This window comes from Pygocentrus nattereri, chromosome 16 (genome assembly GCF_015220715.1).
Source record: "Pygocentrus nattereri isolate fPygNat1 chromosome 16, fPygNat1.pri, whole genome shotgun sequence".
Taxonomy (NCBI): domain Eukaryota; kingdom Metazoa; phylum Chordata; class Actinopteri; order Characiformes; family Serrasalmidae; genus Pygocentrus; species Pygocentrus nattereri.
This window is the reverse complement of record NC_051226.1, coordinates 20,109,442-20,135,030: the sequence shown is the minus strand read 5'-3', so window position 1 is coordinate 20,135,030 and position 25,589 is coordinate 20,109,442. Positions and strand designations below refer to the sequence as shown.

At 40.1% G+C, this 25,589-nt stretch overlaps 1 protein-coding gene across 1 annotated transcript in view; it reads left to right on the top strand.

The window, feature by feature from the left end:
* The first annotated feature begins 291 nt into the window (after positions 1-291).
* Positions 292-25,589, top strand: part of actn3a (actinin alpha 3a) — a 28,271-nt gene continuing 2,973 nt past the window's right edge. The window contains exons 1-14 of the mRNA XM_017698748.2: positions 292-426; positions 10,963-11,077; positions 12,064-12,183; positions 12,411-12,497; positions 12,617-12,704; positions 12,953-13,031; positions 15,290-15,371; positions 15,493-15,578; positions 15,667-15,759; positions 16,064-16,294; positions 16,706-16,853; positions 24,635-24,785; positions 24,934-25,042; positions 25,191-25,331. Of these exons, the coding sequence (XP_017554237.1) occupies positions 292-426; positions 10,963-11,077; positions 12,064-12,183; positions 12,411-12,497; positions 12,617-12,704; positions 12,953-13,031; positions 15,290-15,371; positions 15,493-15,578; positions 15,667-15,759; positions 16,064-16,294; positions 16,706-16,853; positions 24,635-24,785; positions 24,934-25,042; positions 25,191-25,331 (1,665 nt within the window). The remainder of the gene's footprint in view (positions 427-10,962; positions 11,078-12,063; positions 12,184-12,410; positions 12,498-12,616; positions 12,705-12,952; positions 13,032-15,289; positions 15,372-15,492; positions 15,579-15,666; positions 15,760-16,063; positions 16,295-16,705; positions 16,854-24,634; positions 24,786-24,933; positions 25,043-25,190; positions 25,332-25,589) is intronic.

Here is a 25,589-nt window from a genome sequence, read left to right as displayed (position 1 = left end):
TTGCCTTCTAAGTCTTTAACCTGCGCCCACATGCCTCGCGCTCCTGCTTATTTGGGCGTTGAGCCGTATAAGCGTGCGGTGAGGGGCACGAGCAGCGGCTGCTACTTCAGCGGGCAGTGGGAGCAGCTACATTAGAGGAGGGAGGCTGGACCTGGGGGCTTCTGTCTTTCCGGAAAGCGGCACGGGACGCGCTGTGTGGTCGAAGACACCTTGCATGCTGAACTGAGCGGGGCAGAGCAGTTTTTTAAACACTGAAGGGATAATACTCTTCATTCCTGGGAAGACGGCAAAATGACAGCGGTAGAAACGCAAGTGCAGTATCAGAGCTCCTACATGATGACCTCGACTGAGGAGTACATGATCCAGGAGGAGGACTGGGACAGGGACCTGCTGCTGGACCCTGCCTGGGAGAAGCAGCAGCGTAAGGTAGTGTAGAGAGCATGGGGAAGGACACACCGGTGAAGTTTTCCAGTCCCATGTCGAGCCTAAGTCTGCACTAAATGAATTTCAGTAATGAATTAACACGCATAATGCAGTTTAATCCAAAATTAGGCTTATTGTATGGTTGTGAACTGGCCCTATTAGCCTATGTCTCTTATCTGGATTAAGTACACATCTAAGGGCTGGTTTCCTGAGCATGGATTTAGCTTAGTCTTGGACTAAACTGCAGTACCAATGGTGAATCCCCTTTAAAAAATACATCTTTGTTTAGGTTCAGACTTAAAGTGGTCCTAAATAGTAATGCCCATGATGAATCGCCATTAGAGCGCCTTTTAGTGCCGGCTTGAACACTGACCTTGTTTCCTTCAGCTAAACATTCATTCATTCAGCCCATGTTAATTTTATTGCAATAAAATAAACCTCAGCTTGGTGCTGTACTTCCATGTCACAGCATGGATCCAGAAGAAGGTGTTAAGAAATGTAAATCTGAACTGTAGATTGTTCCTATGTGGTTTGGGTAAGTGCTTGTCACATTGATTCTCTTTGAAGTAAATGCATAGGCCCTGCAGCTCCTTCAGCAAGATGCAGTCTTGTGATTTGGTTCTCGGAACTGATTGGAGGAGGAGACTTGCAGAATCGGCTGTCTCAGATTTAAATACCACTGATGAACAGATTTGCACACCCGGCCTTCCTGCAGCTGCTATGTGTCGTGTAGAAAACACACCTGCAGTGTATGGCAGCAGGCCCTAAGTACCCCGAAGTGACTGCAACAGGTGATGGTCTTGTGAAGGGGGGTGGGGGTGTAAAGGAAGCAGTAACCTGGAGAGCGCTTCAAATAGCTTCCTTTACTAAAAATACTGAACCTGCTTTTCCCATCCACATCAGCCTGTTCTCCCAGCGCATTAGTCTCTGACCCTGCGGCTTGTTCATCATAATCTGTTAACCCTTATTGAATGATTGACAGTACATGGTGCAAAGTTATTACATGATGCAAGATATCCACTTTCACTTTTGAAGCTTGGGTTTAAATCTTTTATCAGTGCAAATTCTTATCAGTCATAAACTTGGTTTGGTCTTTTACACTGTAAGAAAAATGTTATATAAATTTAAAGTTAGTTACTGGGCTTGCCTAAAGTTTGAGGTTATTGAACGTATAATATTAACAGAAGAAGAATCCGTGTCTTGACAACCCAGGAATTTTCCAGTCTAAATGACTTGGAATACCTTTCATATGTAGCTCATTAGCTCATTTATAAATTCATCATTGGCTGATCTATATTTCTTTGCATGTGACCAAATAGAAACTAAAGATTTTTTTGTGGTGTTTTCAGTCTACGGTGCTACAGTCTTATGTAATCTGGTCAAATATATGTAATTTGTCTAATTGTATTAATATGCATGTATATAGATAGATAGAAAAAAAAAAACACACACACTGAGAATAAAACCTCTTATCTCCAAATTGACAACCACACAGGAGAAGGAAAAAAAAACATACTTTTAATGTAAGTTGATCGAACAAACACTTACTTCTCGACTTCTTTATAGTTATTTTGGGTGGCTTCTTTTGGTCCAATCATAATGAAGTTTACACAAAATATAAAGGGCAACAGACATTTTCAAATTATGTTACAAACGACAACAATAGAGATTAGGTTTTGTGGTTTTGTTCCAACAGCAGTGATTTTATATATAATATATATATATATATATATATATATATATATACACACACACACATATATACACTTTTGCTTCAGCAGTCATTTTTTTAGCATAATTTTTATTTATCACTTCAAATTATTGATTTGTATAGTCTTGGCTTGGTTCTGTCTGAAATGGGTCGGGAGCTATGAGAATTTCTAGTAGGGGAGGATTTTTGCTGCTCTGTTTCCTTATGGGCTTGTACTTAATGGCCTAGTAAGCTTTTGTAGCTTAATATGTGACCTCACAGCTTGGAGGACAAGCATACTTGTTATTTTTTTTGGTCTTGGGCTGTTCCTAACTTCACTGCCAAGCTGCCTATTTTATAATTTGAACATGCTTGTCAGACCAAACTGCTTGTAATATTGCAATAACCACCTTTTATGAAGGTTATATCGTTGAGTTAGACTAGACTGCTTAGAATATACATGAGGAGAGTGGCCATTACATGTTTCAGGTTCTCAGTGAGGGTTGGTATTTCCAGCATGAGCTGATTACTCTCTTAATTAGTTCTGCAGTCCTTGTAATCAGGGCAGTTATGGGAATTATTACTGATGCACTTTGGGAATATGGTTTGTGTAAAAGACTAAGCATTAACTACATGCTTAACATTGCCCAGCTCACTGATAGATGAAGGCCAGTAATGGGGTCGATGATCTGGAACTAATTCATGGCAGTAAACACTCACTGATTTCTTTTAATTGCAGTTAAGAACATTTTTCTGAAAACTTCTTGATCTAGATAATGGCTTTGATCTAAACAATAGTTTTGATCTAGATTCATTTTGCTAATAATAAGTCAGATGTAATTCCTAACAAGAGACGTTTCATTTGACAAGGCCAGGTGAGTTTATTAGGTATGAGTGTGCCCTCTCACAGCCTCCTGTGGGTGGGTCAGTGTGGCCATGCGTACGATCAAATGGCAGTTGCTATTCCAGAAGAGGTGTCCTTGTAAGGGAGCTGCTATAAACTGTCTGATGTAAAGGGGGGGGAGAGGTTAGGGCAGGGGTGCACAACTCCACAGTGGCTGAAGTCCAGCATAATTTGCTGATTTCCCCGCTCAAAAAACTTCAACTCATCACTTAATTGCCAGTGGTTAAAAGTTAAAGCAGGGAAATCACAAAACTATGCTGGAGATGGGCATCCCTGGATTAGGGGGTGAATGGTATAAGTTTGAGGGGCCGCAAATATATGGAAGAAACCAAATATGTATGTATATGTGTGCATCATCTAAAATGTATCAATGTGTATAATTTCTTACTATAATGTGTAGAATATTTATATAAATGTACCAATTACTCACATTCCTCAGTTCATAAAGCCTCACTCCACATGTCCAGTTTGTGTTCTACTGCAGATTTTCTTCTTTTTTGTCCGTTTCCGTTTCTCAGTAATGAGTTCTTAACAGCTACACATTCTTTCAGACTCATCGTGTTGAGTTGACTTCTAACAGTGGGAGGATAGACAGAAACAGCTGTGTCAGATCTGAAATAAGAGCGGAGCTTGATTTTCTCCTCTCTCATAAAGATGAAAGCTTTAAGCACTGTTTATCTGAAGGATACAGTTTTGGTGGTCTGCCAGGTCTTGCATGGTTGTTAGGAGTCCTGTCTTCTCTGTATCTTTTAATAATCATTTGAGCTCCATTCTTAAACACTCCTGTCTTTCATTTTTTCCCCTTTGACTTTCTCATTCTTTATGCAAGTGGATGCAGAAATAATTCCTTTACACAGTTTCGGGGCAAATGACAGAGAACTTTGCAGGCGGCTTAGGTGTGTTTGTGTAGTTGCTTGTGTGAATGTGTCTAAAGGGGAACAATGTCAATGAAAGCTTTGGGAGCAGGTTCTGTTGGAAGGACACAGCTGGTTGGTGTTAAGAATAGGATCATGGAAGTGTTAAAATGGCAGTAGGTGCACAAAAGATGCATTAAACACTGTTCCCTGCTTTTTTTTTCTGACACTGAAACGTGAATAACCTGGCTGTTTATACTCGTGTCATATAATTACCCTGTCCTATGAAATGGGAATATTTTCATAAACTGTTGAACCTGATATATAGGATGAGATATTTTAAGTAGGAGTTGGTCTACTGCAGTTTAACATTTTCCTACATACAGTACTGGGTAACAGTCCAACCAACCATGAAAGTTGTCTAAAACTATTTCTTGGCAGTGTGTTGTCTTGCCATTAAAATTTTCTTAAGAATTCAGTTACAGTACACAAATACAGTAAAATGTAACTAGATTTATGAGAAACGTAGCCAACAGGGTGTATCCTGAATGTGATGTACTTCTAAGGAGATACGTCACAATATTTGAGCTTTGACTGAAACTTTGTAATGTGAAGTTTTATACTTATATTAATTATATATTAGACTTTATTGTATGTTTGTATAAAACCCAGGAGTTTAACACATTTCAATTCTAATACACCCATGTCTCATTGTTTTTTAAAATACATATCGTAGGCAAAAGATAAACAAAAACATGTGAACATGACCTGAATTCAAAATTTGAATGGAATTGTAATTAGTCTTTGTAATTGGACATTGAGGCAGTATTATGTGTTTAGCTTTATCAGCACACTGATTTGAAATGATGTAAAATGTTCCTGTTTGTTTTGGGGGCTTTTGAGCTATTGTGTGGGGGTTGATTTGGGGCCAGGTGACTTAGTCAGTCAAAAGCGTTCTATTTTTGACAATGAAAAACACCGTAGTTGATTTATTAGTTTATTTTTGGTCTCTATCTTGCTGCAAGGCAAATCCGTTGAGTTTTGAGCCATTTAGATGGATCTCGGAATTTAAGAAAGTAGTCACTAGATCCACCTTCCTGCAGTCTCTTCAACCACAGTTTGCTACATGTGCTCTAGCTAATGAAGCTCCTTGATTGACTGGATCTGATGCATTGGGGTTAGGTAAGGAGGAGGCATCATGTTAGATACAGGCTGGAACTAGTCGATCTTCAGGAGGAGGGCTGGTGATTGCCGATTTAACATGATTCTGTACACTTCAGAATTGATCCTGCTGCTCCCATTGGTATTATGCTATCAGTGTAGATAAATGAGGCAGATCCACAGGCAGCCATACAGGCCCATGTTTTCTGAGATAAGGTAGTATGCTTTGGATCATAAGCATGTTTTTTTCTGTGGGGGTTTTGTCACTTTTCACAAACTGTAATTTGGCCGTTCTGTCCTTGTGTCGTACCAGTGGTTTGAAATCCTGGCTGTGTATTATTGTGTTTATGGTAGCCTCTGACTTATGTATGTCTATATCCCGCGTAGTGATGTTTAATCATTTTCTTCATAATTGAAAGTATTCTTGGTCATCAACCACAGTGGTAGTTTATGGTCTGCAGCTTGTTTGTTATTGCTAATCTCATTCATGTGTTTCTGCTACTAATGTTCAGTGTGTAAGGTTTAGTGGCATCTAGTGGTGAGGTTGCAGATTACAACCAACTGAACACCCCTCCCTCGCCCCTCTCTTTCCAAGTGTGTAGTACAATGTTTCCTGCCATCACCTGTCCCAATTTCGTTTTCCTTCTTCATTTTTAGTTTCTTTGATGTCGAGAACCAAAAATGGTTGGGCAACATTGCGGCCTCTGTTGGAAGAGGACTCTATCCCTATGTAGATATGAAGGGCTCATTCTAAGCTGACGGAAACACAATGATTCATAGTTACAGGTGATTGTACACTAATGAAAACCTTTTTTTAGACTATATTCCATTTCTGCTAATAGAGGCCCTTAAAACTGGCACACTGCACCTTTAAGAATGTACCTAACAAAGTGCCCAGTGGTTAATTTTGGCATTTTTCAGCATGTAGGCTTGCTTGACTGATTTGTTCTTTGGAGCTCATGTTAAAAGGTCCAACCTACTACATATGAAAACACAAGACTTTTTGTTAGCTCTGTTGTACATGAACCATTGTTGTGCAGTGACATGCAGCTGGCTCAACAAAACTGAGAAGACATTTTAGAAGAGGGCAAAAGTCCCTGCACTTTGATCAAAGATGACAAGAAGTTTGTCTTTTTGGTTGACTTTAGAAAGTTTGACTGCTACAAAAAACAAGATGTTATTCCGTTCAGTGTCACCTTGACAAACCGGCATGTTGTTTCATGCACTGGCGAGAAAAACAGCTGTGTAGAAGGCAACAAGTAATCATATTTACTGCAGCATCAGTTAGCTTTAGTGTTAGTTAACTCATTCATTCTTCAGAGGCAGCCACTGTTGTTTAAGCATGCTGACCTAAATATTCAGTTTCTTTTTGTGAATAAGATGTTTTCAAATGTTGTGTTGTTTCAAACGTCACTAAATGCTATTAATTTTTTGTGTTACTGAATGTTTTAGCCTGTTAGCAGTAGGGTACTCTGTTTTCTGATGTTTGAATCCCTTAAATAGCCAGTCCTACTGTCAGCCCAACGTTTTAATACCCTCTTCTGTAATGATAGGGATTTTAATTGATTAATATTAATCTTTTTTTTTCCTTCACTGTTGTTAACCAAATATATCTGTTTATTGACCTGTATGGATATGATACCAGAATTAGTCAGTATGTACATCACTAATATGGATGAAATTGCAATATCTATAATACATTTACATTTATGGCATTTGGCTGACGCTCTTATCCAGAGCGACTTACAATTTGATTGCTTTACACAGGTAGGCGAAGGTAGTGTTAGGAGTCTTGCCCCATTTCAGGGCATAGACATAGACATTTCAGGGTATCTCAAATGTTTTTAATTAAACTTGAAAGAGAGGTGGCAGTTTTCCAAGCAGAATTATTTTAGTCCTTTTTTATAGTCAGTAAGATTTGTTGCATATTCAAAACATACCACTGTATGTTATATACTATATTGTATATATTGTATACGTCAACCTGTCTGCATCAACTACCACAAACATCCACACTGATTGGTTTACACACTGTATTTCCTCTATGAATGGTGGGCAGTCATTTCAATGTGCAAGCCATGACGTCTCAAGCTCTATCAGTGAGCATTTGGGTGAGCACTTGGCGCCGTAGCCAACTGACCCGTTCCTGCCCCACAGCTGCATGCCTACTATAAGTGCTAATCTACTCCCAGGCTTAAGCCCAGGTCAGCGGCAGCCTCACACCCACACCTGCTCCTCTACAGCCAGACTCTACAGCCAGACACAGTGGCCCTCTCACAGCTACAACACCTTCTCTTCTCTCAGCCTTGAAGATTTTGCTTAAAGAAGTTGTTCACTGAAAAATCAAATGTACCCAAGTGTCCACTTACCCCTGTAGTCTGTCAATCAATGAAGATTTGTTGTCTAAAGTTGTTTAGTTTAACACTGGAACCACAAGGCTAATGTGTAATGCCTGCAATAATGATCTAGGCTGACAAATTTCCAGCAGATTGGCTTCATAGCGCAAGTGCAAAACCAAAAAAAGCGAACTCCAGAAACCAAACACACATTGGCTTATCACCTAATTTTAAGGGAAGGGGTAATTGTTTACATATAAACCATTCCTTTAGGTACATGAAACTGAGTGAATGTAGCTAACTGCTGCCCACCTCTCTAGCTGACTCATGCATTGTTGATGGATGAGCTACTAAGGGAGTGTTTGCTGCCAGATTAAGCCAAGGCTTAAAAACACTTAAAAAGTTATTTTAAAGGAAATAACCAGCAGTCTTGGAGTGTAGCTACACCCAGGGTGGAACTACATTCCACATTGACTTGTTCAATGCTATTGAAAAAAAGTTCTTTTGATCTGATTATAAAAAAATATTTTGTTTTGAACTCCTACAAGTGAAGTACTATAAAATCGATTAGTTGGATCACAGTAAAGTGAGTCCAAATAGTGTTTTACATGTGACTGGAAAAGGCACTTTGAATAAGGAGCTTTATATTCTTTTACAGTGTGAGCTTATAACAGTTAAATCTAAGCTCTGTGCAGACAGTATCATGATGGCTAGGATAAAATGTCAGATTTTTATTAGCTTTTTTTATTAGCTGTTTAATGAACATGGTCTGAATGGGACATATTCATATTTGGACTTGATTGGCTATATGTAAACAGGTATCTGCACACATTTCAAAGCAAAAGTACCAGGTAGAACCATTAATGATTGTCCCTGCAAGGAGGGTACATACACATTTTGGTACATAGTTTGACTAAACACTTCTAGCTACCCATGGAATCTTGAAAATGCAACCATCAAGCACGAATTTAGCGTGTCATTAATATGTCTATCTATTATCAAGCCTGTCATGATCAGCAATTTTAACTTCTGATTAATTGTCATATAAATAATTGCAATTAACACTAATTGTTTCTTTTCTGAGACTATTAAAATATAAACATGGCCATACTACCTAGTCTTGCTTCCTAGCTGTTGAAGCAATTAATGACAGAAACAGCCCAAGAACAAATAAACATTACTCATCGCTGCCCCTAAATATATTATAGCACCAGCCAGAAGTGAACTTTTATTGTTTCTGTTAGACCTGTTCTGTTGTTTTGCATTATTTTATTTGTATTTTCTGCAAACCAATAGATAAAATAATTAAAGAATTGTGGAAAATGATTGCGGTCAGCTTAAATAATTGTGAGGTGAGAGTGTAATAACTGTGGCAGACCTTTTTTTTGTTTTTTTGTTGTTTTTATTTTAGATTTAATACTGTTTTTAATACTTTTTCACTCACTGGAAATTGTTGCCACGAGGATTCACAAATAAAATCTTTTGCTAATAGAGATTATATCTCTAAAATGATATGTTAGTAATCACCCTGAAGGCCTGAAGCCTCTGTGATGGGTGATAACTGAGGTAAATATGCAGCTTTCTAATTTTAGACCTCCTAATCTTTTTTTAAATGGCAAGAAGACAAGTTATTTGATGCACTTTTAAAGATGGATTAACAGCATTGGGAATGGATAAGCTTCTTAGGTGAAAATGAATGTGCAGATTATCAGCACATAATGTTTTTGCCTTTGGCAAATGTTACTGTATGTCTTGTTTATACAAATGCTGTGAAAGTACTGGGAAAAATTGTCCGAGAAACATACAGTATTAGTGCAATGAATGACGGCTGTTCATTCCTTTTGATTGTAATCCACATGGTGAGATGTTATTTACACATGTAAGATCCCAGGTAAAATATTAAAATCACAGTCTTTTTTTTAGCCAACAGCTTTAGTTTGCTGATGCCTTCTTTAAAAGACCTAACTGTCCTGAACTGGACACATTTTGTCTTGCTTCAGTGCTGCCAGCATACATTCCAGGAATACTGTGCTCTCAGCTGTCTTCTGGTGTCTCTTTGGCTCCCAGATATAGCCTCCTTCTCCAACCCTCTTACTCTCCTCCAGCTTCCCCCTCCCTCAGCACAGGGGCTAAATTTGGTCATGTGTGGCAGGAGGGGGTGATTTGAGGGGTGGACACCTGCTGCAGAAGGGTCTCCTCTTCCAGTCTTACATCAAATTACGTTGGGCCTGGGCATTCTTTAGTCACCTCTCTTTCAGATCTTCTTCCATGGCTCCACATAGGTGTTCTGCCTGGGCTGTGATCTGCAGACTTTTGGTCTTCAGGTCTTGCTCCATGTGTTCTAATCCTCTGCACCCATTTCCTGCTGAATAACATAAACCCTAAAGGCCCTTTTTGGGTTCTCACTACTGTTCCTCACTCTCTGAACCACATAGTACATATTAATGTAACAGTTACTGAATATCATAGTAGTGACGGAATAATAAGTCTTTACTAATTGATTCATAAGCTTAGGATTCAGAATGTACTTAAAGCTTCTCAGAGTAGGAATGCTGAGGTAGGTCATCGTAAATAAGAAAAGAATCTGATCCCAGATCGGCACTCCGGTGAGAAGCTTTAGGGACGTGGGCCCTCTTCCTGGAACACTGTGAACCCTGTGAGTTCTGGATTCAGTCTCAAGATAGAGCACAGAGATGCTGACATAGTACTGGATGACTTTAAATACAGGCCCTTTAAATTCACTATCTTTGTGTTTTTGAGTAAAGCCTCCCATTACTCTGGAATACTGCTTTCCAACTTTAAAATGCAAAAACAACTAAAACAAAACTATGCACTGACTTCTAGAATGCATAGAGAACATCTTCAGCAGCAGATGCCATTCATTTTTGTGGACTTTGTTTTATAAACATGTCATTGTATTTCTAACAAAACTTAACAAAATTGCAACTTTATTAGGGAATATATTTATCATAATTTGGACCTGTTAGTCCATTCATCACGAAATGTTCACAAAATGTAAGCAGCAACTGAAGCTTTAAAATAGTGACTGATACTAAAATCCAGATAAAGGATTTATGAGGATTTGATATGACAGTGATAATAAACTGATACTTTTGTTTATGTTCTATTAATGTAATCTTACTACAGGATGTTTTAATTTAAAAGGAAATTCCTGCGATTGTGCAATATTTTCCTAAATGAGAAAACATTGGTGAATGTCAGAAAATTGCATAAGGTTTAAAGGGGAAAGAGAAACCTACCGGCTCAGACTTTTTTCATAGTTGTTGTTGATAGTAACACCCCCCCCCCCCCCCAAACCTCCAGTGCGTTTTAGTAAAGTTGATACTGTATGCATGTGTTCAAAAAAGTATATGTAAAGCTTTGTATGAGAAAACGTTTTTCATATTTTCAAAACTTATATAAAACAATGTGTCAGACATCAGAGTTTTTGTACCAGATTCATGTAATAACTTTCTATGATGTGGTTGAAAAATCAATTGAATTCTCCTTTAATGAACATGATTGCTAGTGAAATTCTGAAATACAGATCCATTGTATCCATTGTGTTCATTATCTCCATGATCCCATTCTCAGACCTTCACCGCCTGGTGTAACTCTCATCTGCGTAAGGCTGGGACGCAGATTGAGAACATTGAAGAGGACTTCAGGAATGGACTCAAACTCATGCTGCTGCTGGAGGTGATCTCAGGTAGGAGCCAGCTTTGGGGGCATGTTTACTCTGAGATGCTTGATTAATGTGGCCAACTGTAACAAGATTATTAGACTGTTTTTATTAGTCCGTTCATCATGAAATGTTAACACCACAATAAGGGTGGAGCTTTCAAATTATACAAAAGTGAAAAAAAAGACGAATACAAAGGTTTTTGTGCAACAGCAGAGATATGCAGGTTGTGTTGTAGACTACACTCACTGAAAACATTATCCTGCTTTTATATGGCAGCATCTTAGAATATAAGGTTCTTATTCACTTCACAGTATTCCCTGGAATCACATCTTGCTGTAAAGTGAACAAGACCCTTACATTCTAAGACATTGCCATTTTCAGTTATGCCTGCTAGTGTTGCAGGACAACACATATGTGTAAAGAAATCCCACGAATGAATGAATTGCCAAAATAAAATAACAAATGTCACTTAATCATTGCCATATGTAAATACATAAAGGCAAAATAACAAAGTAATGACATGAAAACAGCTGTTCTAAATTAGTTCTAAATACCTGTAATAACAATCACATGACTTGCATTCTTTAGACAGTCAGATTGCCACAGATGTGGGATTTTAAATGCTCTTAATAAAGATGAATACACAACAAAACAGACATTGACAAAAATAATGCCAGCATATGACAGTCATTTTCAGTAGTAGTTAATGCAAATGGAAACCAGCTGTACAGGTTTGGAGGTGGGGGCGAAACAAAGTGTTTAAGTTGCGGGTGCCTAGTGTACATCAAGATAGGAGAATATTGGAATTGGAAGGTTTTTGACAGCAGTTATTTTGAACACATGAGTTTGTGCCCACAAGATCAAGATTAACTTACGTAGAAAGAAAACATGGATTTAGCTTCCCTGCAATTTTAAAATAATCAATCACTGTTACCTTCTTTAATTTTCTTAAGTATCATCAATCTTACCTCACAAAAGTTTTCTTTCTTCTCTTCTCTCTTTGCTTACAGGTGAGAGGCTCCCCAAGCCAGACAAAGGTAAAATGCGCTTCCACAAGATCGCCAATGTGAACAAGGCCCTGGACTTCATCTGCAGCAAGGGAGTCAAGCTGGTATCCATTGGTGCTGAGGGTGAGCTTCTTGCTTCTTGTTGTTTTACCTGTAAACTGTTGAAATTATGTGCAATGGCATTTTATGTTGTGGTAGCCAAGTCCGTATATGCTGACTCTACTGTAGTGTTCATTCAACATTTTTTTGAGTGCTCTTTTCTTCTTTTACTCTTCTCCATGACTCTTTCAAATTGTGCCTATCTGCTCTTGTTCTATTCATCTCTCTGACCCTTTCATGTCTTCATGCAGAAATTGTGGATGGTAACGTGAAGATGACTCTTGGAATGATCTGGACCATCATCCTGCGATTTGCTATCCAGGACATCTCTGTAGAAGGTGAAGGAACTTTAAATCTGAAGCTCAGTTGACTCATCAAAAACCCCTGATGCAGTTTCTGGACATAATGACCTTCATGAATGAATTACTAATGATGGTCATTTGTCTTCTTGTATCAGAGACTTCTGCTAAGGAGGGCTTGCTGCTGTGGTGTCAGAGAAAGACTGCCCCCTATAGGAATGTGAATGTACAGAACTTCCACATCAGGTGAGCTGTCATACCCTGAAGACCATCTTCTGCCATAGTTTATGTTCATGTGAACTATTTTTGTGCTCTTTTGTTCATGGTGATTGTTCTTCAATTTACATCATTGTCTATCCCATCTGCTTTGCTTCACCTGCTCTATGCTGAGAGGCTTCACACATTGTTATAGTCTCTTGATCACCTTCTCTGCCTTTTTTCCATCCATCCTCTTACCTTCTTCCCTTCTCTCATCATCTTTATGTGTGTCTCAGTTGGAAGGATGGCCTGGCTCTGTGTGCCCTCATTCACAGACACAGACCTGACCTCATTGACTACTCCAAACTGCGCAAGGTGCTCTCCTCTCGCTCTAGCTCTCATTTCTTGCTGTTTCTGCCTGCATGTGTCTTTATTGCATATATGAGGACCCATTAGTCTGTTTCTGCACTATCCCTCTCACATCTCCATCTCCTGAACACTACCTTAAACAGGGTCTATACTTGCAACAAATTAACCCAACTCAGAAATCAATTGGTAACACTTTGCTGTAGGGCAGTGTGCACAAAGCAACATGACACCTACAGAAGTCTTTTACAACAATTGACAGATCTCTATAAACCTTTATAAACACTTATTCCAGTGGCCATCATTTGTCATAAAGGTGGCCAGTTTGATGTCATAACTGTTGGCATAGCATCTGTTTCAGGTGATTTTTTCTGAAATTAGGTTATGTAACGAAACGCTCTAGGGTAAAATGACACAATGTCAAGCTGGTTGAACAAACGTGAGCATTTTCTGTGGCAACTGGGTAAAGAGAGTTTCATTTGGCCGTTTATCAGATTTCAGCTATGTCACATTGTTAGCATTTTGACACTGTGATGTACACAAAAGCCAGTTGTTGTAACATGCCGTATTAATATTTCTCTCAAAAGTGTGTCATGACACAACCCAGTATAACGCTTGACATAGTTGTTATGTCGATGACATCAAAGCTGACAGAAGGGCACTTTGTGAGAGACAATGCCTATTGGAATTAGCCTTTATGAAGGTTTATGTAGCCTCATGTAGCCTTTGTAGATGTTTATGTTGGAAAAGTCCTGACAATATGTTTTGTATGTTTTTATGAATAATGAGAGTGGTTTTGTAAGTCACTTTCAGCAACTGTGTGCTGCCACTAATCAGGGGCGTGGTCAGTGCCATCATAGCATGTAGCATAACCACCCTTCTGGCTACCCCAGTTAAACAAGTCATCATAGAAAAACTGTCCTCCGTGCCCTGTGTAAATGATTCATCTGTCCTCAGGGCTGTTACCGAACCAGTTTGAAGAGTTTGATGACTCAATAATCAGTAGCGCTGTGATAAACTGTTTTACTGAGACAACCGGCAAGAAGGCTGGTCAAAACCTTAACACTGGTCTTTTGTCATTTTTCTTAATGATGAGGCAGCAAGTGATGCCAAGGATCAAGTAACAGCAGATTTTGACCGCTGTTATAGGTACAGTTTCCTAGAAATTATACACGAAATGAAACTAACAGGTTTTTTATATAACTTTATCCAAGAATGGCAACAAAATCTTTGTTGTTTCAGAGTAAAAACTGTATTGCTGTATGCAGCTCTGTACAGTATTTATAATAAGTCATGTTAAAGAACTACTTTTTACAGCAGAGGGCACGTGTGTTCAGGCTTGATTCTTTTGAGGTGAATCAAATGCTAAGTGGAATCCGTTCGTGTTAAACATAAGTCAGCCTGCCACTTGGTCAATGATTGTTCATTAAAATGTGCTTATACTTTGCTGTGTGGCTAGTTTTATCATCTGAATCATGAGTAACCTTTAGTGAGGTTAGTCTAAATTAGCAACTTTGTTAGTGCACTGAAAAAAAATGCATTTAATTTACTTTCAAATGTATACGCAGTTACTCATAAATGAATAGTTGTGTGAACAGTGTTTTTAAATAATGTAGCCTTAATATACAGACACTGCAAAAAACATTATCTTAGCAAATCTCAGATGCAGTCTGTATATGTAATATTTCTCATTGAGATTGCTGTAAGAATGTTGTTAGATTATGTAACTTTTTTTCTTGGCTTTTTTTTTTTTTTTTTAAGTGATTTTATCTTACAAAGGCATCTTATTCCATTGGCAGATAATTGTACTTGCTTTAAGCATTATTTCTCGAAACAAGTAAAATGATCTGCCAATGGAAAGAGACAATTTTTTTAGATAAAATAAAGGAAGTAAAACAATGTCTAGAAATAAGTCAAATATAATTGTGTAGTATTTTTACAACAATCTTATAATAGAAATTATTGATTAATTAGTCACATTAAAATGTTTTTAATTTTTTTGCTCTGCTCTTTTATTTTTTCCTTTACCACCCCAATAAAATAACTGGGTCTAACCCGGCCACCCCATTGTAAAAGTTCTGGCTGAGCCCCTGCAACTAATCCATTTGATATCTAACCACATGCATATGAAATAAATTGTGTGTCTTTGTTTTTTTTGGTGGGTTTTGTTTTCTTGTGCCAAATCTAGAACCACCTCCATCCCATCTCATTATTTCTTCATGCACCTATGTGTTTTTTAATTCATCTGGTGCTGTGTGTCTTTGCAGGATGACCCTATTGGCAATCTTAACACTGCTTTTGAAGTGGCTGAGAAATTCCTAGATATCCCCAGGATGCTTGATGCTGAAGGTGTACTTTTTATTCTTTCATATACTCATCTAAGTTATTTGGGACTGATTTTAGGTAGATGCAGTGTGTCATTATGGCACGATGGCATTATGACACATTATACATTTTTGTTCATTCTCAGACATTGTGAACACACCAAAACCAGATGAGAAAGCCATCATGACCTATGTGTCCTGCTTTTACCATGCCTTTGCTGGAGCGGAGCAGGTATGAACAGTGCTACCAACTGTTTGCCACAAAAACAGGTGTTCACTACTGAATTCAGTTATATGACTGTTCATATGTTCTTCTACAGGCTGAGACAGCAGCTAACAGGATCTGCAAAGTGCTGGCTGTAAACCAAGAGAATGAGAGACTGATGCAGGAGTATGAGAAACTGGCTAGTGAGGTACTTTCAGTCAAATCGTGCTTTAATTTTCTCTTAGACTGTCTACAGTCTTGAAAATAAGGTTCACAGAAGAACTTTTCAGTGGATGGTGATTTTTTTTATACACATGTGAGTGTGAAAAGCCTTTTTTAAATAATTTTTTTTTAGTTTATGCAAAAGTTCTGTACCAGTTAAAGTTGATCCCTGAACCATATATCCAGGAACATTTTTTAAAGAATGTAGAAGCAAACTATTTTTGTTCTAACTAAACATGCAAAGTTTGCTAATTATACAAAATCTTGTCATCATTTGTAATGATTCATAGCTGCTGGAGTGGATCAGGAGGACCATCCCTTGGCTGGAGAACCGTGTACCAGAGCAGACTATGCCAGCCATGCAGCAGAAGCTGGAGGACTTCAGGGATTACCGCCGTGTACACAAACCACCTAAGGTCCAGGAGAAGTGCCAACTGGAGATCAACTTCAACACTCTGCAGACCAAACTGAGGCTCAGCAACAGGCCTGCCTTTATGCCTTCTGAGGGCAAGATGGTCTCGGTATGTGATGCAATGTCATTTGACACTCATGTAAGATCGCTTTTCATCATTTCCTGACCATGTGTATCCAAATTAAAGATGGCACATGCCAGGCCTGGTTCTGTGGGGCACAAAAGCATGCATTACATCCTTGATTAGTATCAAGATCAATTCATTTATACCCTTCTTGTATAGGACACCTGATAGTTTGCTTGAAGTAATCTCCACAAATTAGCAATTTAAAGCAGTACATTTATTGACATTTTCATTTTTTGGTCATATAACATCAAACAAATGCACAGTCCAGCTAATTAAGGTTTTCAGCCTCATTGAGATTACATCTCCATCAGTAGAGGGTTGCAGTGATGTTCTGCAAAGTGGTAACTTAGCAAAAGTAAAGTTGGCTGCTCCCAATTTTCCCTCCTGCTACAGGACATTGCCAATGCCTGGAAGGGTCTAGAGCAGGTGGAGAAAGGCTATGAAGAGTGGCTGCTGACAGAGATCCGTCGTCTGGAGAGACTGGACCATCTGGCTGAGAAGTTCAAACAGAAGTGTAGCCTGCATGAGACATGGACTGCAGGTATCAAGCAGAGTCCACAAGATGTGGCTCTAGGTGCAGCATGAACACAAAACACAGACATAGCACAGGATAATAGTTCCATAGGCATTTTATTAAGCTCAGTAATTCTTGGTGATATTGAGGAAGTCAGGTGTAGCTGAAAAGTATGTTAGGGTGGTGCAGGACATGTATGAGGATAGTGAGACAGTGGTGAGGTGTGCAGTTGGAGTGACAAATGGTTTCAAGGTGAAGGTGCTTCCAGTCTAGGTACCTCAGTCCACTGGGTGTCATAGCGATAACACAGCAAATTGCCATGGAGACAACCTTGAACGGTCCCGGGCAGAGTCAACAATCAGCAGGTGTTTGGGGGAGTGGGGGAAGGAATAAAAGAGCGTCTCGCTGCAGTGTTCTTCTGGAGGAATGGTTTCAAGGTGAAGGTAGGGTTACATCAGACAGCTGCGTTCCCTTCATTGGCTTCCTGTAGCAGCTCGCATCAGATATAAAACCCTGATGTTGGCCTACAAAGCCAAAAATGGTCCAGCTCCTTCCTACTTGAGATCAATGGTGAAAGCTAGATCCGTACCCAGAGACCTTCGTGCTTCAAGTACGGCTCGACTTGACCCACCATCTTGCAGATCACAAGGAAAACATGCCTCCAGACTGTTCTCTGTCCTGGCACCATCTCTTTACACTACACTTATCTAATCACTAACACTGTCTATTAAAGATCTTCACCTCTTTTATTGTTCACTGTATTTTATTACAAACTTTTTTTCAGCAGGTTTAGTGTTGTGTAGACCCTGTGTTGAGTTGTAGGTATTTTTCTACTTGTTGTATTTGTTTTAGGTCTCAATGCATAGATAACTTCAGGTAACAATTTAGAGCAAAGCTCTTTAAAATTATGTCGACCTTTATTAACATGAGATATTCTGAAGTAATGACAAGCACTTTTGTAAGTCGCTCTGGATAAGAGCGTCTGCTAAATGCCATAAATGTAAAATGTAAATGTAAATCAGGGATCATCTTTGAGCCCCTTCTTGTTTGCAATGGTGATGGAAAGGTTGACAGATGAGGTCAGGCAGGAGGCTCCATGGACCATGATGTTTGCAGATGACATTGTAATTTGTGGTGAGAGTAGAGAGCAGGTGGAAGAGAATCTGGAGAGGTGGAGGTTTGCACTGGAGAGGAGAGGAATGAAGGTCAGTAGAGACAAGACAGAATACATGTGTGTGAATGAGAGGGAGGCAGGTGGAAAGGTGAAGATGCAAGGAGTAGAGGTCGTAAAGTTGGATGACTTCAAATATCTTGCGTCGTCCATCCAGAGCAATGGACAGTGTAGAAAAGAGGTGAAGAAGAGGGTGCAGGCAGGATGGAGTGGGTGGAGACGGATGGCTGATGTGTAAAAGAAGGATAGCAGCAAGAGTGAAAGGCAAGGTTTATAAGACAGTAGTGCGTCCTGCTATGATGTATGGTTTGGAGACTGTGGCTCTGTCTAAAAGACAGGAGGCTGAGCAGGAGGTGGCGGAGATGAAGATGCTGAGATTTTCGTTGGGAGTGACAAGGATGGACAAGATTAGAAATGAGTAGATCAGAGGGACAGTGAAGGTGGAGCAGTTTGGAGATAAAGCCAGAGAGGCCAGGTTGAGATGGTTTGGACATGTGTTGAGGAGGAATAGTGGATATAGTGGTCAAAGAATGTTGGAGATGGAGCTGCCGGGTAGAAGGAGAAGAGGTAGACCTCAGAGAAGGTTTATGGATGTAGTGAAGGTGGACATGGAGATGTTTGGTGTAAAAGTAGAGGAGGCAGTGGATAGGGCAAGATGGAGGCAGATGATCCGCTGTGGCGACCTCTAATGGGAGCAGCCGAAAGAAGAAGAAGAAGTAACTCTTGGTGATTGAGTAAGGTTAGGAAAGAAAAGAGAAGGTGAGGTGTGCTATATAGGGAAACATACCGTCTACTAACTGTACATTCTAGGGTCTGAAAGGCACAGGGACTAAAAAGCAAAGTTTTTCTTTAAAAATTTTTAAGAGGGGCATAATTCTATCCTGCACAGCTTGCACTTTGCCATCTCATATACAGTATATATAGAAATGCCCCTGTCACTGTAGATAATACAATTCTATATGACCCTGACAGTGTAGATAATGCTATTCTATATGCCCCTGACACTGTAGATAATGCTATTCTATATGCCCCTGACACTATAGATAATGCTATTCTATATGCCCCTGACACCGTAGATAATGCTATTCTATACACCCCTGACACTGTAGATAATGCTATTCTATACACCCCTGACACTGTACATAATGCTATTCTATATGCCCCTGACACTGTAGATAATGCTATTCTATACACCACTGACACTGTAGATAATGCTATTCTATGTGCCCCTGACACTGTAGATAATGCTATTCTATACACCCCTGACACTGTAGATAATGCTATTCTATATGCCCCTGACACTGTAGATAATGCTATTCTATATGCCCCTGACACTGTAGATAATGCTATTCTATACACCACTGACACTAGATAATGCTATTCTATACGCCCCTGACACCATAGATAATGCTATTCTATATGAACCTGGCACTGTAGATAATGCTATTCTATATGCCCCTGGCACTGTAGATAATGCTATTCTATATGCCCCAGACACTGTGGATAATGCTATTCTATATGCCCCTGACACTGTAGATAATGCTATTCTATATGCCCCTGACACTGTAGATAATGCTATTCTATATGCCCCTGACACCGTAGATAATGCTATTCTATACACCCCTGACACTGTAGATAATGCTATTCTATACACCCCTGACACTGTACATAATGCTATTCTATATGCCCCTGACACTGTAGATAATGCTATTCTATACACCACTGACACTGTAGATAATGCTATTCTATGTGCCCCTGACACTGTAGATAATGCTATTCTATACACCCCTGACACTGTAGATAATGCTATTCTATATGCCCCTGACACTGTAGATAATGCTATTCTATATGCCCCTGACACTGTAGATAATGCTATTCTATACACCACTGACACTAGATAATGCTATTCTATACGCCCCTGACACCATAGATAATGCTATTCTATATGAACCTGGCACTGTAGATAATGCTATTCTATATGCCCCAGACACTGTGGATAATGCTATTCTATATGCCCCTGACACCATAGATAATGCTATTCTATATGAACCTGGCACTGTAGATAATGCTATTCTATATGCCCCTGACACCGTAGATAATGCTATTCTATATGCCCCTGACACCGTAGATAATGCTATTCTATACGCCCCTGACACCGTAGATAATGCTATTCTATGTGCCCCTGGCACTGTAGATAATGCTATTCTATACACCCCTGACACTGTAGATAATGCTATTCTATACACCCCTGACACTGTAGATAATGCTATTCTATATGCCCCTGACACTGTAGATAATGCTATTCTATATGCCCCTGACACTGTAGATAATGCTATTCTATACACCACTGACACTGTAGATAATGCTATTCTATACGCCCCTGACACCATAGATAATGCTATTCTATATGAACCTGGCACTGTAGATAATGCTATTCTATATGCCCCTGGCACTGTAGATAATGCTATTCTATATGCCCCAGACACTGTGGATAATGCTATTCTATATGCCCCTGACACCATAGATAATGCTATTCTATATGAACCTGGCACTGTAGATAATGCTATTCTATATGCCCCTGGCACTGTAGATAATGCTATTCTATATGCCCCTGACACTGTAGATAATGCTATTCTATATGCCCCTGACACCGTAGATAATGCTATTCTATATGCCCCTGACACCGTAGATAATGCTATTCTATACGCCCCTGACACCGTAGATAATGCTATTCTATGTGCCCCTGGCACTGTAGATAATGCTATTCTATATGCCCCTGACACTGTAGATAATGCTATTCTATACGCCCCTGACAGTGTAGATAATGCTATTCTATATGCCCCTGACACTGTAGATAATGCTATTCTATACACCACTGACACTGTAGATAATGCTATTCTATACGCCCCTGACAGTGTAGATAATGCTATTCTATGTGCCCCTGACACTGTAGATAATGCTATTCTATACACCACTGACACTGTAGATAATGCTATTCTATACGCCCCTGACACCATAGATAATGCTATTCTATATGAACCTGGCACTGTAGATAATGCTATTCTATATGCCCCTGGCACTGTAGATAATGCTATTCTATATGCCCCAGACACTGTGGATAATGCTATTCTATATGCCCCTGACACCATAGATAATGCTATTCTATATGAACCTGGCACTGTAGATAATGCTATTCTATATGCCCCTGGCACTGTAGATAATGCTATTCTATATGCCCCTGACACTGTAGATAATGCTATTCTATATGCCCCTGACACCGTAGATAATGCTATTCTATACGCCCCTGACACCGTAGATAATGCTATTCTATACGCCCCTGACACCGTAGATAATGCTATTCTATATGCCCCTGACACTGTAGATAATGCTATTCTATATGCCCCTGGCACCGTAGATAATGCTATTCTGTATGCCCCAGACACTGTGGATAATGCTATTCTATATGCCCCTGGCACTGTAGATAATGCTATTCTATATGCCCCTGACACCGTAGATAATGCTATTCTATACGCCCCTGACACCGTAGATAATGCTATTCTATATGCCCCTGGCACTGTAGATAATGCTATTCTATATGCCCCTGACACCGTAGATAATGCTATTCTATACGCCCCTGACACCGTAGATAATGCTATTCTATGTGCCCCTGGCACTGTAGATAATGCTATTCTATATGCCCCTGACACTGTAGATAATGCTATTCTATACGCCCCTGACACTGTAGATAATGCTATTCTATACACCACTGACACTGTAGATAATGCTATTCTATACGCCCCTGACACCATAGATAATGCTATTCTATATGAACCTGGCACTGTAGATAATGCTATTCTATATGCCCCTGGCACCGTAGATAATGCTATTCTGTATGCCCCAGACACTGTGGATAATGCTATTCTATATGCCCCTGGCACTGTAGATAATGCTATTCTATATGCCCCTGACACCGTAGATAATGCTATTCTATACGCCCCTGACACCGTAGATAATGCTATTCTATGTGCCCCTGGCACTGTAGATAATGCTATTCTATATGCCCCTGACACTGTAGATAATGCTATTCTATACGCCCCTGACAGTGTAGATAATGCTATTCTATACGCCCCAGACACTGTGGATAATGCTATTCTATATGCCCCTGGCACCATAGATAATGCTATTCTGTATGCCCCAGACACTGTGGATAATGCTATTCTATATGCCCCTGACACTGTAGATAATGCTATTCTATATGCCCCTGACACTGTAGATAATGCTATTCTATATGCCCCTGACACTGTAGATAATGCTATTCTATACGCCCCTGACACCATAGATAATGCTATTCTATACGCCCCTGACACTGTAGATAATGCTATTCTATATGCCCCTGACACTGTAGATAATGCTATTCTATACACCCCTGACACTGTAGATAATGCTATTCTATATGCCCCTGACACTGTAGATAATGCTATTCTATACGCCCCTGACACCATAGATAATGCTATTCTATACGCCCCTGACACTGTAGATAATGCTATTCTATACGCCCCTGACACTGTAGATCAGACATGCCCAAAGTCCGGCCCACAGTCAGTGCCATTTTTTAAATGCATTTCTAAAATGGCGATTGGTGCGAAACCGAGTAAAAAGAGGAAAGTTGATAACGAGGGCTGCCGTTTCCAGGACAAATGGAAGTCAGAGTACTTTTTCACTAACATACGAAACAACTGTGTCTGGTTAACATTAACAAGAACCGCGTGAGGACGAGACTAAGTGACTCTCACCTGCACGACATCTTGCACATCAAAACCTCTGCTTTTGAGCCAGACCTGGCCTGTTTATATGATGATGATGAAGAACCTTTGTTACTAGTCACAAGTACCAGCGAAATGGCCATCAACCAGTTCAAGCACATACAATATGACAAACGGGCGGGGGGAGACAGGATGGGAAGACAGGAAAGGAAAAAAATACAGAATACTGAATACATGGGTAAAGGGAGGAGATAAAAAACACATTAGCACACATTATACAACCCAGAGTTCAAGACTTGCAACGGGGGTAGGGTAAGGGGTAAAGATGAACCCAGCACAGCAAGCAGCCATCCGGTCTGCACCCATATTCGGCGCTGATCACAGACCCATCATGCCACGCCGAGGGGTAGAAACGGTGAAGGCGTTGAGAAGGGGGGCCTGGTGAAGGTGCTTCCAGTCTAGGTACCTCAGTCCACTGGGTGTCATAGCAATAACACAGCAAATTGCCATGGAGACAACCTTGAACGGTCCTGGGCACAGTCAACAATCAGCAGGTGTTTGGGGGAGTGGGGGAAGGAGTAAAAGAGCGTCTCGCTGCAGTGTTCTTCTGGAGGAATATGTTGTTCCGGCAGTGGCCTTGGCTGAGGCCAGTGCTGATACGGGGAGCCGAAAGCAGATTAACAGGGTTATTTTGGCCTTCAGGCCAGTAGTTGCATTTTCATGACTACTCACCTAGTCCGTTTTGTCCATCAGGTCTCTCAATCGATCCATATCCATTTGCAAAGCCTTCGCAAAGCTTCTCCATGGTGTTTTCCCAGTTGTGATTTGTGGTCTAAACCAATGCCTAAACCAATCAGCAAAACACCTGTAATCATGGTTCCTAATAGATAGACGTCCTCAATATCCTCCATGGAAAGAGCCGCCAGGCACACAACCCACTACCTCTCCCACGCATCCATTGTGTAGCCAGCTGCAAACGTTCCGGCAGGACTCCCCCAAACCCAAACTTCTCATTGAGATGATGGTGTCAATTGCGTTGAGAGACCATTTGATCAAATGCATTTTTCTTAGTTTGAAGAGCAGCGCGGAGAGAGTCTCTCAAGTAAAGACAGTAGACTAGACAAGACTGGAGAAGCAAAGCAGGAGAGATAAGGGAGAGGAGAGGGAGTGCGACTGCCTTCGTTGAGAGCCAGAGAGAACACTGACCTGACACTGTAGATAATACTATTCTATATGCCCCTGACACTGTAGATAATTCTATTCTAATAAAAAAATAAAATTGTTATTCTGTTGATATTCTTCAGCACATCTTCTGCTCTCTCTAGTCACTTTATCTTCCTCTTTTGTTAAATAGTTGTCCCCCAATCACACTCACTTGAGACATTTCAACTAATTTAAACCTGGACGTAAGAGTTGGAGAAAATTTCATACATAACCAGGTGTTGGAGATTCCTCAAATGTTTGTAAATTGGGCAGAATATGACACCGCCTGCACTTCTAATATCTCCACATATTTTCTGGGCAGACATGGGCAAGCTTGGCCTGATTGATTGGCTTTTGTATGATCCAACTCCGTATACCTGGGCCGGAAAGGAACATTTTACAGTGGGTTGGGCAGGAGTGAGACAACCAGTTTGGCCGTTTTTGTGGTTTTGGCAGTGATCCATGCCAGCCTGTCATCAAATAACATGGCTAAAGCCTCAAAGCTTTCTTTTACCATTAAACTTTGTAATAAACAATGAATGTCTGCCAGTGTGTATGCTAGTCTATTATTTTTGTTGTTTGCAACACTTTACAGCATCCTTCTTTCCACCTCACAACATTTTACTCTTCCTTGATTGTTTCCTGCTCTTGCTTGATTGTGTTAAATGCAGGTAAAGAGGAACTGCTGTCTCTGAAGGATTATGAGTCAGCCTCTCTGATGGAGATCCGTGCTCTGATGAGAAAGCACGAGGCCTTTGAGAGTGATCTGGCTGCCCACCAGGACAGAGTGGAGCAGATTGCTGCCATTGCACAGGAGCTTAAGTAAGAGAGGAGCCAGTTCTCTGCCACCTCAAATTCCTTTTAGGGGAGATCTATTATCATATAGATGTATTACAACTGTGCTCTAGTAGACAGAGACAATAAAGCCAAGATCAGTAGCAGAAATGTTGATGTCAACTTTGTTTCCTAGTGAGCTAGATTATCATGATGCTGCCACTATTAATGCCCGCTGCCAGGGTATTTGTGACCAGTGGGACAATCTAGGCACCCTGACCCAGAAAAGGAGAGACTCACTGGAGGTACACCTCTGTGCAGAACTGTTGCACTGAGCTAGCATAGTGTTAATATTGGTGCAATATCTGAGGCCTCTGCAAATTGTGTAAAGCTGCATTTTGTGAAACCACAATTTTCTAACTGCGATTTAATTATTGTGCCCTGCTGCTGCAGCGTGTGGAGAAGCTTTGGGAAACTATTGATCAGTTGTTCCTGGAGTTTGCCAAGAGAGCAGCACCCTTTAACAACTGGATGGATGGAGCCATGGAGGACTTGCAGGACATGTTCATTGTACACAGCATTGAGGAGATTCAGGTGCGGATTAAACAAAGAACATGGAAGCATTCAAGCAGCAAGTCTCTCATCTATTTCTTCTCAGAGCATTAGTGAAGACTAAAGACAGACTTCCCTCTTCCCTTTTACTATAATGTACAGTTTCTTTTCATCTTCATCATCATTGCTCTCTTTCATTTCCAGCCTATGTACACTATAAAAAATAAAAGTGCCAAAAAGAGTTCTTTAGCGCAGTGCAATAGAAAAAACAGTTTAGGTTCTCTTGCAATGGATAGTCCT